The sequence below is a fragment of the Salmo salar genome, chromosome 14 (genome assembly GCF_965601325.2).
Source record: "Salmo salar chromosome 14, fSalSal1, whole genome shotgun sequence".
NCBI lineage: Eukaryota > Metazoa > Chordata > Actinopteri > Salmoniformes > Salmonidae > Salmo > Salmo salar.
Window position 1 is genome coordinate 19,306,204 of NC_138304.1, and position 12,969 is coordinate 19,319,172.

The window sequence follows — 12,969 nt, forward strand, 5'->3', positions numbered from 1 at the left end:
CCTCCTCTGACAAACTTTACAGTTGACACTTTCCATTGGGGCAGGTAGCGTTCTCCTGGCATCCGCCAAATCTAGATTTGTCAGTCGGATTGTAAGATAGTAAAGCGTGTTTCATCACTCCAGAGAACGAATTTCCACTGCTCCAGAGTCGAATGGCAGCGAGCTTTACACCACTCCAGCCAATGCTTGGCATAGAGAATGGTGATCTTAGGCTTGTGTGTGGCTGCTCGGCCATGGAAACCCATTTCATGAAGCTCTCGATGAACAGTTATTGTGCTGATGTTGCTTCCAGAGGCAGTTTGGAACTCGGTAGAGAGTGTTGCAACCGAGGACAGAAGATTTTTACGCACTACTTCGTGGCTGAGCTGTTGTTGCTCCTATACGTTTCCATTTCACAATAACAGCACTTACAGTTGACCGGGGAAGCTCAAGCGGGGCAGAAATTTGACAAACTGAATTTGTTGGAAAGGTGGCATCCTATGGCGGTGCCACGTTGAAAGTCTCTGAGCTCTTCAGCAAGGCCATTCTACAGCCAATGTTAGTCTATGGAGATTACATGGCTCTGTGCTCCATTTTATACACCTGTCAACAACAGGTCTGGCTGAAATAGCCTAATCCACTCATTTGAAGGGGTGTCCACATACTTTTGTATATATAGTGTACCAGCCATGTCGCTCAAGATCCAAGGCTAAATTCAACGTTCGTCCAGGTACCCAGGACCCCAGCCACTAAAAAACAGCCACTAGGAGCGACGGTGAAGGCTATTACCATCAAGAAGGCTTGCGGTTTGCTAGAGCGTTGGGGATGGGCGTAAGCCGCGAGCTCCGGCTCCGAGGGTCGGATGTTCAATCCCAGAACTCTTTTTGTTTTAACCCTTTCCCAAACCTTAACTCTTATCTTAACCATTCTAAATGAATGCCTAAATCTTATCCTAAAATCCTAATCTTTACTAGATGCTGTTCTTCCACTAATCTCATTGCAACTCCCCTCCAAATCTCCGACCACTACCTTGTATCCTTTTCCCTCTTGCTCTCATCCAACACTTCTCACTCTGCCCCTACTCGGATGGTATTGCGCCGTCCCAACCTTCGCTCTCTCTCTCCCGCTACTCTCTCCTCTTCCATCCTATCATCTCTTCCCTCTGCTCAAACCTTCTCCAACCTATCTCCTGATTCTGCCTCCTCAACCCTCCTCTCCTCCCTTTCTGCATCCTTTGATTTTCTCTGTCCCCTATCCTCCAGGCCGGCTCGGTCCTCCCATCCTGCTCCGTGGCTCGACGACTCACTACGAGCTCACAGAACAGGGCTCCGGGCAGCCGAGCGGAAATGGAGGAAAACTCGCCTCCCTACGGACCTGGCATCCTTTCACTCCCTCCTCTCTACATTCTCCTCTTCTGTCTCTGCTGCTAAAGCCACTTTCTACCACTCTAAATTCCAAGCATCTGCCTCTAACCCTAGGAAGCTCTTTGCTACCTTCTCCTCCCTCCTGAATCCTCCTCCCCCTCCCCCCCCCCCCTCCCTCTCTGCGGATGACTTCGTCAACCATTTTGAAAAGAAGGTTGACGATATCCGATCCTCGTTTGCTAAGTCAAACGACACTGCTGGTCCTGCTCACACTGCCCTACCCTGTGCTTTGACCTCTTTCTCCTCTCTCTCTCCAGATGAAATCTCGCGTCTTGTGATGGCCGGCCGCCCAACAACCTGCCCACTTGACCCTATCCCCTCCTCTCTTCTCCAGACCATTTCCGGAGACCTTCTCCCCTACCTCACCTCGCTCATCAACTCATCCTTGACCGCTGGCTACGTCCCTTCCGTCTTCAAGAGAGCGAGAGTTGCACCCCTTCTGAAAAAACCTACACTCGATCCCTCCGATGTCAACAACTACAGACCAGTATCCCTTCTTTCTTTTCTCTCCAAAACTCTTGAACGTGCCGTCCTTGGCCAGCTCTCCTGCTATCTCTCTCAGAATGACCTTCTTGATCCTAATCAGTCAGGTTTCAAGACTGGGCATTCAACTGAGACTGCTCTTCTCTGTGTCACGGAGGCTCTCCGCACTGCTAAAGCTAACTCTCTCTCCTCTGCTCTCATCCTTCTAGACCTATCTGCTGCCTTTGATACTGTGAACCATCAGATCCTCCTCTCCACCCTCTCCGAGTTGGGCATCTCCGGCGCGGCCCACGCTTGGATTGCGTCCTACCTGACAGGTCGCTCCTACCAGGTGGCGTGGCGAGAATCTGTCTCCGCACCATGCGCTCTCACCACTGGTGTCCCCCAGGGCTCTGTTCTAGGCCCTCTCCTATTCTCGCTATACACCAAGTCACTTGGCTCTGTCATATCCTCACATGGTCTCTCCTATCATTGCTATGCAGACGACACACAATTAATCTTCTCCTTTCCCCCTTCTGATAACCAGGCGGCGAATCGCATCTCTGCATGTCTGTCAGACATATCAGTGTGGATGACGGATCACCACCTCAAGCTGAACCTCGGCAAGACGGAGCTGCTCTTCCTCCCGGGGAAGGACTGCCCATTCCATGATCTCGCCATCATGGTTGACAACTCCCTTGTGTCCTCCTCCCAGAGTGCTAAGAACCTTGGCGTGATCCTGGACAACACCCTGTCGTTCTCCACTAACATCAAGGCGGTGACCCGATCCTGTAGGTTCATGCTCTACAACATTCGCAGAGTACGACCCTGCCTCACACAGGAAGCGGCGCAGGTCCTAATCCAGGCACTTGTCATCTCCCGTCTGGATTACTGCAACTCGCTGTTGGCTGGGCTCCCTGCCTGTGCCATTAAACCCCTACAACTCATCCAGAACGCCGCAGCCCGTCTGGTGTTCAACCTTCCCAAGAAGTTCTCTCACGTCACCCCGCTCCTCCGCTCTCTCCACTGGCTTCCAGTTGATGCTCGCATCCGCTACAAGACCATGGTGATTGCCTACGGAGCTGTGAAGGGAACGGCACCTCCATACCTTCAGGCTCTGATCAGGCCCTACACCCAAACAAGGGCACTGCGTTCATCCACCTCTGGCCTGCTGGCCCCCCTACCTCTGAGGAAGCACAGTTCCCGCTCAGCCCAGTCAAAACTGTTCGCTGCTCTGGCACCCCAATGGTGGAACAAGCTCCCTCATGACGCCAGGACAGCGGAGTCAATCACCACCTTCCGGAGACACCTGAAACCCCACCTCTTTAAGGAATACCTAGGATAGGATAAAGTAATCCTTCTAACCCCCCCCCCCCCCCCCTTAAAAGATTTAGATGCACTATTGTAAAGTGGTTGTTCCACTGGATATCATAAGGTGAATGCACCAATTTGTAAGTCGCTCTGGATAAGAGCGTCTGCTAAATGACTTAAATGTAAATGTAAATGTAAACTTAACCTTTGATGTTTGACATTTATAGACAAATGTCGGATTCTGTAGTGAGACTGAGAGCTTGTTGATTTTACACCTGTCAGCCTGGTAGACCCATCCGCTAAATCCCTCACCCTATGTAGTGTCTGCCTCCCCTGTCCTCCCTGCGTCCCCCTGGCCCACCTCTTCTCACCCGTGTCAACAACACCCTCCACTTGTCTCACCCCACCCTACACTTGTCTCATCACCTTATTCACTGGCTGCCCTCCTCCATCCTTCTCTCTGAATCTTCTCTTTTTCCTCTTCTCTCCCCCTCCTCTCACAGTCGACAATCCCTCATATCTGTCTGTCATCACATTGTCAAATGCCTCCCACAGTTGTCTCCTCACCCCCCACCATCACCCCACTCACTCAGTTATTTGATTGACAGGTGCAATGAGGAGGAGATGATTGGCCATTTTCTCAGAAGTGAGGTTACAAGTTTATCAACTTTGAAAGAAGAATTACTTTCCCATTGTTCCTCAACTGCAGTGTATGATATACCATTTTGGAGGTCTGTGTCTCTACTTTTATCCAATGTAAAAAACATAATTTCACATTTTTCTACATAAGACTGAATCAATGCGATCGGTCACATATAATGACGAGATGCACGTCTCCACCATTTCAAACTGTTGAAGATGGACAGAAGGGTGTGTTCATAACAATTCAACTGTTCAACCTTAGCTAGCAAATAGATAGAGTTGGCTAAACTTGAAATATAAAGATTTATTGGCTAATCACTAGCATGTGGGCTTGAGAGATTGTTGATGAGACCTGGAGCTACAAAAAGTGAGTCATTATTAGTAAATGTGCATTATGCATCGTTCTAGTTACATTTGTAACAAAAAAAAGGGCATTTTCATAGACAGACTTGAAAACCTGACAGAGACAGACTTTTGATAAAATAATTTAATTATTAGTGGATCTTATGGTTGTGGAAGGCTTCGGTATAACTTCACAAGCCCTGAATTCATTAGATTATTGCTGACTGTTTGAAATGCAGTGGAATCATGGAATCAATCATGGCACCTATGGAATCATGTAGTAACCAAAAAAAAGTAACAAAACTAAATGTATTTTATATTTGAGATTCTTCAAAGTTGCCACCCTTTGCCTTGATGACAGCTTTGCACACTCTTTGGCATTCTCTCAACCAGCTTCATGAGGTAGTCACCTGGAATGCATTTCAATTAACAGGTGTGCCTTGTTAAAAGTTAATTTGTGGAATTTCTTTCCTTCTTATTGCGTTTGAGACAATCAGTTGTGTTGTGACAAGGTAGGGGTGGTATACAGAAGATAGCCCTATTTGGTAAAAGACCAAGTCCATATTATGGCAAGAATAGCTCAAATAAGCAAAGAGAAACAAAAGTCCATCATTACTTTAAGACATGGAGGTCAGTCAATCCTGGAAAATTTCAAGAACTTTGAAAGTTTCTTCAAGTGCAGTCGCCAAAACTATCAATCGCTATGATGAAACTGGCTCTCATGAGGACCGCCACAGGAAAAGTTAATTTGTGGAATTTGTGGAACCAGAGTTACCTCTACTGCAGAGGATAAGTTAATTAGAGTTAACTGCACCTCAGATTGCAGCCCAAATAAATGCTTCACAGAGTTCAAGTAGCAGACACGTCAACATCAACTGTTCAGAGGAGACTACGTGAACCAGGCCTTCATGGTCAAATTGCTGCAAAGAAACCACTACTAATGGACACTAAGAAGAAGATGAGACTTGCTTGGGCCAAGAAACAAGAGCAATGGACATTAGACTGGTGGAAATCTGTTATTTGGTCTGATGAGTCCAAATTTGAGATTTTTGGTTCCAACCGCCGTGTCTTTGTGAGACTTACATGCTGACCAGACTGGACACGTCGTGTGCCCGAGTGTCGCAAAATAAATTTAGAAATCCATGTTATTCAATTATTGCACCCACCCTGCTCTCGCGCACCAACGAGCGTCTGCGATGCCAAGGGCTAAAATAGAACTCCTTTCTATTTCTGATGCAGATTGCGCTGCAAGTCCTGCCTCTCCCATCTCCTCATTGGTTTATAGAAGCAGGTACCCACGTGCCATCTCCTCATTGGTTATACCCATGTGGGTGATTGAAATACAAACTGTTTTGCCAGTTGTCATGGTAATACTATGAAAGTGTAGATGCCAATCACCATATAAGTTCAAAGATGAAAAAGCCTGGAAGGAGAGATGACTAGAAACGATTCGGTTGGCAGTTTTATGTGTGGATTAATTGTCGTAGTAGAGGACATTGTGCATTTCAGGTAAAATAAAAACTCAATGTTTATATCCCAGGACAAATTTGCTAGCAAACGCAAGCTAGCTAAATAGGACACATAAGCTAGCAAGTGCAAGCTAACTAGCTAAATTGCCATACATGTTTAATGCTTTTCGACCTGTCCCCAAGTTAAAGTCATTGGTTCAGAGTTTGTTTTGATATTTTAACATGCGGGTCGTGATCGCATTTGGTGTAGGGGGACAAAATAAATGTATGCACGATAGCGCACCATGGCGCACATGCGCAGACGGTTTGGGTTCCGTATTAGAGTAGGCGAACAGATGATCTCTGCATGTGTGGTTCCCTCTGTGAAGCATGGAGGATGAGGTGTGATGGTGTGGGGGTGACACTGTCTGTGATTTATTTAGAATTCAAGGCACATTCAGCATGGCTACCACAGCATTCTTCACTGATACGCAATCCTATCTGGTTTGTGTTTAGTGGGACTATCATTTGTTTTTCAACAGGACAACGACCCAAAACACACCTCCAGGCTGTGTAAGGGCTATTTGACCAAGAAGGAGAGTTATGGAGTGCTGCATCAGATGACCTGGCCTCCACAATCCCCTGACCTCAACCCAATTGAGATGGTTTGGGATGAGTTGGACAACAGAGTGAAGGGAATAACCGTTGGAAAAGCATTCCTCATGAAGCTGGTTGAGAGAATGCCAAGAGTGTGCAAATTTGTCATCAAGGCAAAGGGTGGCTACTTTGAAGAATCTCAAATATAAAATATATTCTGATTTGTTTAACACTTTTTTGGTTACTACATGATTCCATATGTGTTATTTTATAGTTTTGATGTCTTCACTATTATTCTACATTTTAGAAAATAGTAAAAATTTACAAAAAACCCTTGAATGAGTAGGTGTGTCCAAACTTTTGACTGGTACTGTAAATCATGAATCGCCCATAAGTAAAAAAAAATATGACCATATCACCCAGCCCTACATGACTGATTGTAATGTGCTGTTATTTACTGTTAGCTAGCACTCAGACAGTTGATTTCTGCTCAAGCCAATCATAATTTACACCTGTCTGAGTTTAGGAGACTCCTTCAGCAGCATAGAGAAATAGCCCACTGACTTTACAGGGAACAAAAGAGTAGGACTATAATTCACACTATCAAGTGTACTTTTAGTTTCTTATTTTATAGATATTTCAGATACTATATCACCACTCTAAAGACTTCTCCTTTTGTCCCATTGCTGTAAAGCGAATTTCAGTTTGCCCGCAGCATGCTAAATCTCGCTCAAGAAACACCAATAGAGTAGCCCTAAGGCCCTAAAACAGCCACACAAAGACACGATATAGGACTGAGGCAGTTTAGTGTGCCTTTAGAAGTTCTTTGGGCTCCCCTCTGAACTCCTGTGCCATTCTTCCTCCTTTCGGCCGCTAACGTTTAGCTGTATATCTGACTGTCTAACAGCAGCTTGTGTCTGAACATCCCCGGTAGAAATTTCAAGGTGGTCTTTTATGTCTGTCAGACTGTGACCGGAGGGATTAGGAATGGCTACAGAAAACACTCTCTCTATCGATCATTCTCCCTCTCTCTACCTCTCTCACAGCTCCCTCCCTCTCACTTGAGCTCGCTCTATTGGTCTCTTCTATGGAAATGTACAGGTGACAGTCTGCAGGGCTTAACTCTACGTATAGGCTGTTACCAAACCATGGTGACGCTCAATGTGTTGCACTCAACATCTCAGAGCTGAGGAGCCTATACTTCCCTCTGTATTTGCTTGGACAAAACCGATGCGTGTGCAACGGTGGAGCAAAACAGGCAGTTTTGACAACATGTAGTGGACAACATGTAAACTATATTTCCTCTTCAAATCTTTTTTGAAAACATAAATATATTTGCACAATGAGCACTTGTTGTCTCTCAAATACATTGTTACAGTTGTTGGTTAGCTAGCTAGCGAATTTGAGCCATATTAGCATAGAGATGAGAAGAATCAAAACGCCTCAAAACAAGACGTGGTATCAATAACAAGATACAACAAGCTGAAACAAGCCACCGATGATTCCCCACATGGCTTCGTGTCATTGTCGCTCGATATCTGACTGTCCAGAATCATAAGAACACACGGACTTCTGCTTCATCGAAGTGCGTGCATTGTTTTCATAACATTGCCAGCTAACTCGTCTATATACAGAATGTCACCTTTTATTTGAGGTTATTTTCATACATATCTGTTTTACTGTTTGGAAATGAAAGCACTTTATGTATCTAGTCCCCCCATTTGAAGGTATCATAAGTATTTGGACAAATGTACTTACAGTATAGCCAGAAGTGTAGTATTTGGTCTCATATTACTAGCACGCAATGACTACATCCAGCTTGTGACTCCACAAACTTGTGGGATGCATTTACAGTTTGTTTTGGTTGTGTTTCGGGTTGTGTTGTGCCCAATAGAAATGAATGGTAAATAATGTATTGTGTCATTAGCTTCACTGTCCAAATAAATACGTTGAGGAGTGTATGTGTTCTCTCAATACTCATGTCCACCTGGACTAACCATGCTGTTCTTTCTGTTCCCGCACCTTTTCTTTTTTCTTTACATTCTCTCCATACCCCTCACACCACCTTCTCCTCCTCTCCCTGTCCTCCTTTCACACTCTTCTCTGCCTGTCTTTACACTTTACCCTCCCCCTCTCTCTGTTTCTCTCTCTCTCTCTATTTGTATCTCTCTCTTCCTCTCTCTCTCTCTCTCTCTCTCTCTTCGTCTGTCTCTCTTTCTAACTCCCCTCCCCTCTCCCTGTCTCTGTAGATGACTATAAGTCAGAGTTGAGAGAGCAGCTTCCTCTAATCGCAGGGTCAGCTGCAGCAGGAGTGGTGTTCATCGTCTCTCTAGTGGCCATCTCCATCGTCTGCAGCAGGTACTGTACAGTCGACATGACCATCTTGACTGTGTTTATGTTAGACATGTCCAAAAGTTGTGCCTCTCACACACACACACAGGTCTGTCTCACCTACCACCACACCGCATCACAGACAAAGGCTATACACACAGACATTACAATAGGTCCACCAGCAATGACACACACACACACACACACACACACACACACACACACACACACACACACACACACACACACACACACACACACACACACACACACACACTTCGCCAACAGGAGGTAAAATACGTTTAAATGAAACCTAAGTTCCATATCTGTATTATTAGTATGCTTCTCTATTAATGATCAATTTTACAGTGCTACAAAGGGTTCACACTGCATTGATCTGAGTTAACTGACTGAATCCAATTTAATTCTAGACAGTTTGTTACAACACATCGCTACCTTTCCCCTTTCCTCTCTCTTTAGAAAAGTTAAAGTTGAATTTAGAATTTGCAGCAGCGCCATTTGTCACCAGTAGCAAAGCGACCATCAGACACGACAGGGTCTTTGATGACGGAGTGAGCAGAAGAGAGACGGAGGAAAACGGATGAAAAGCTACAGACGTGCTATCACATCTCTAATTAAAAACCAGCTCATTCTCATCAGACTTCAATTGGGGCGGTGCAGCTACCGCTAACCCTTAGCCACTGATTCAATTTCAGACCGCGTCGCTTTCAGGCCTCAGTTAGTGAGACTCCGAGACAGATGTAATGATTCCTCTTTGCTCCTCCTTTTATCCTGTCTTTTCGGAACTTTTCTATCTCTCTCTCTCTCGTTCAGGAAACGGGTGTACACCAAGGAAGCGGTGTACAGCGACAAGTTACAGCATTACAGCACAGGAAGAGGTGAGTTCACCACCGCAGCGCCTTGCCGGACAAAACGCTTCTGTTAAATGTTCTGACATTCTCTGTAAAAACAGCCTTTCCACTTTCTAGATGACGTTGACTGACACTCATCTCTCAGGGTTGTAACGGTGATTGACACCACGCGGGTCTGACGACCACTGTCCACGCTGAGGGAAAAAATGACCCCTCCATGTTCTAGCACAGATGTTAATGGTTCTCCTTCCTGATCCAACATAGAGGGGAACCAGTCATCCCTTTTCTGCTCTAAGTAACATTGACTGACACGCATCTGGGCTGTTGTGTAATCTAACCATGAGTGAGCCAGGGTCCTGTCACGTGTTGACTCACACCGCAAAGTTGCCTCAAAGCAAGGCAAGCAAGAGCATGCGTGAGAAACAGTACGCCAGTCGAAACCGAGCCTGTCGGAAGGCCGACCGAGCTGTCTAAAAGAGTGCTTACTTATAGGGGATAGGGTTTTGTCGAGACTGAGATAGAAATCTTTTGCTACTTGGCTCAGTTTTGTCACGGTTAAAGCAGCCGTAGCCCAGAGCTCATTAAAGAGCCAGAGAGAGGGGGAGATAAAATGGCTGCTTCTTTTTCCTACCCCATTCAAACTCACAGAGTCAGTGCTCAGATTTGGTTCTGTCAGAGGCTATTTTAGGGTGAGTGAGTGCAATTAACATGAGTGGAGAAATAAACAAAAGATGTGAGAGATGCTAACAGCGGTTACAGCGCTAATCATCAATTGAGCATTTTGGAGTGGAGGGGGAAAAAAGCGAAAAGTGTACCTATTCATCTTGTTTTTGCTCCCTCCACTCTCTCCCGCTAACTAATACTAATACTTAGGAATACATTGTGTCCGATCTTTTCTCTTCCTGATTTGACGGACGTTTTTGTAATTACTGTTCATTGGAAGAAACAGCGCCACTTTGATTCTTTTCGGTTGAAATGCGAAAACAGTGTTTCTGGTTTTCACCCTTGGAATGGAGTCTAAAGCTGTTGATGCCTGGTGCAGTGGGTGGGAAATGAACATGCAAACCCTAAAACATTAAAGGGATAGTTTGGGGATTTGACTGAATGTGTAAAATCGCTGAATTGTCCCTTGAAAAACTAGAGGTCTATAGCTGTAGTGAGTGAACCAACATGTTGTCAGTGTTGACGTTATGGGGGCTACACGCATGCACCCACACCAACATGAATACCCCCACACACACACACAAACCCTAGTTGGCAGGCTACCAGACTGTATATGGCTGACTGGTCCATGTCAGTGAATGGTAATAGCGTGGTAATGGGTGTCAGTGCTTAAAGACTACAGATGTTAGCACGCAGTCCCAGTGGATCTGGTGCCATGAGATCCAGATGGAGGGAGATGGAGGGGGGGGGTAGAGAGGAAGAGGAAGTGGGGAGAGGAGCGACACAGTGACAGGAGGATAGGGGGAAAGGAGGAGAGAGCAGAGAGGGAAAGAGGAAGAGAGAGGGAAAGGATCAGAGAGGCAGAAAAGACAAGAGGGAGATGGCTTGGGGATGCACACATTCAGTTTATCTATCTACCCTCCCTCCCTCCCTCCCTCCCTCCCTACATCTCTCTTTGACATCAACTCTCGCTTGGCTGGATAGGTAAATACTCCAGTGCTGTTCACACACATACACACACTGTACTGTGTACTCAAGAGGCACAAAGTAGTTATCAACAGCCATCCATAAACATTACACACACCCACACACTTCCACAGGCTTCACACACACACACACACACACACACACACACACACACACACACACACACACACACACACACACACACACACACACACACACACACACACACACACACACACACACACACACACACACACACACACACACACACACACTAATGGAGCCACATACATCTGCTAGCCTCCATATATGTAGGCCTATGGCATACACACACAAATACAGAAACACACACACACACACACACACTCACACACGCATGCACGCCCACACACATCACGGGCACCTGTCACCATTTATCAACACGCATTCACTGACATTCACAAACTCCCACAAAATACATAGTTACTACATTCCCACATACATGTATCCATGTGTCACCCACCCACATGTGTGCGCGCACACACACACACACTCAAACATACACATTTTTACCTTATCCATCAACAAGTTGTCTCAGCTGCTGTTGTTTGCGCTTCAGCATCTGGTGTGTGCATGAATAGACAGACAGCCGACTGTATACCCACCATCTCTCAAGGGCCCAGACTATTCTGACAGCTACGTCTATCATTGGAAAAACGACCCCGGAAATGACAGATTCTTCGACGAACTGCCGTATATTTCACGAAGAAGGTAATTGCGGGCTTGATGGAGTTAGATTTACATTTACGATCCAGGCCAGCGGCGTGTTGATCCCTTATTGCGTGCAGACTGCAGACTGTTGTGGATTTTCTCTCTATGATCTCTGCCTTAATAAGTCGCAGTGTGTGTCTGATGAATGATTTTCTCGCATCAGACGTCGGCTAATTAACTTTGTTTATGAACAGATCTGAACTCGTAATGGGGAGAACGCAAGACGGGATGTTAGTTTGTATGTGTTGCCTGTAGCGAGTGTACATTATGGCGCTAGGAAGTATATTAGTTTAGGTGCACTTTTGAGCCACATCTGTGTCATGAGCTGTTAGTTATAGTTCTCGCTCTCTCTCCCCCTCTCCCAATGGGCCTTGTTGTTTTATAACTGGGTAAAAATAAACCTGGAGGTTTGGATGCACTTTGGCCCGTACGCACAGATCAAGGAGCCATGAAATATTAAGGCTTGGATCTATTTTTTATCGGTGGGCCATGAAAAGATGCATCCTAGTTTAACAGGGCTTTACCAGAGAGAGGGAGGAGATAAGCGGTTAGCTAATTAAATTATACATGAAAGTGGACTCGGCTCTGTGGAATATGGAAAAAGGCAATGGATTCAAGTTTGTGCGTGTGTGTGTGTGCGCGCGTGTGCATATGTTTGCATGTGTATACCAGTGGAGGCTGCTGAGGGGAGGATGCCTCATAATAATGGCTGGAACGGTGCGAATGGAATGGCATCAAACACATGGAAACGCAATAGCATTCCACTCATTCCGCTCCAGCCATTACCACAAACCTGTCCTCCCAGATAAGGTGCCACCAACTTCCTGTGGTGTATACGTGTGTATGCATTCCTATTTACTTGTGTGTTTACCAGGCCTCCGATTCCTGAGATGTGTCTACCAGTATTACTGCCCTTATTTCAGTCACACACATGTCCAGAACGTCATTATAGAATGCCGAGCTCTCAACCCTCTTATTGATTAGCTGTAATCCAATCTCTATAGAGTCTCTAATAAGCAATTCCACAGAGTCAAGGTTCAATGTAATGAGTGTACTAACAAGACAGGGCTTCCAGCCAAGAGCTATAGGTAAAGTGCCCTGAGCCCCTCCTTGACTAGATCCTGTCCTTCCTATCCCCCTCTCAGCCAGTCCTCAGCCACTCGAGACTCTGCTTAGCCTATG

At 45.8% G+C, this 12,969-nt stretch overlaps 1 protein-coding gene across 2 annotated transcripts in view; it reads left to right on the forward strand.

The window, feature by feature from the left end:
• Nucleotides 1-12,969, forward strand: part of LOC106568848 (ephrin type-B receptor 1) — a 296,528-nt gene that overhangs the window by 244,245 nt on the left and 39,314 nt on the right. For both annotated transcript variants that reach the window (XM_045694009.2, XM_045694010.2), the window contains exons 8-9: nt 8,455-8,563; nt 9,371-9,435. In XM_045694009.2, coding sequence (XP_045549965.1) covers nt 8,455-8,563; nt 9,371-9,435 — 174 coding nt within the window. The remainder of the gene's footprint in view (nt 1-8,454; nt 8,564-9,370; nt 9,436-12,969) is intronic.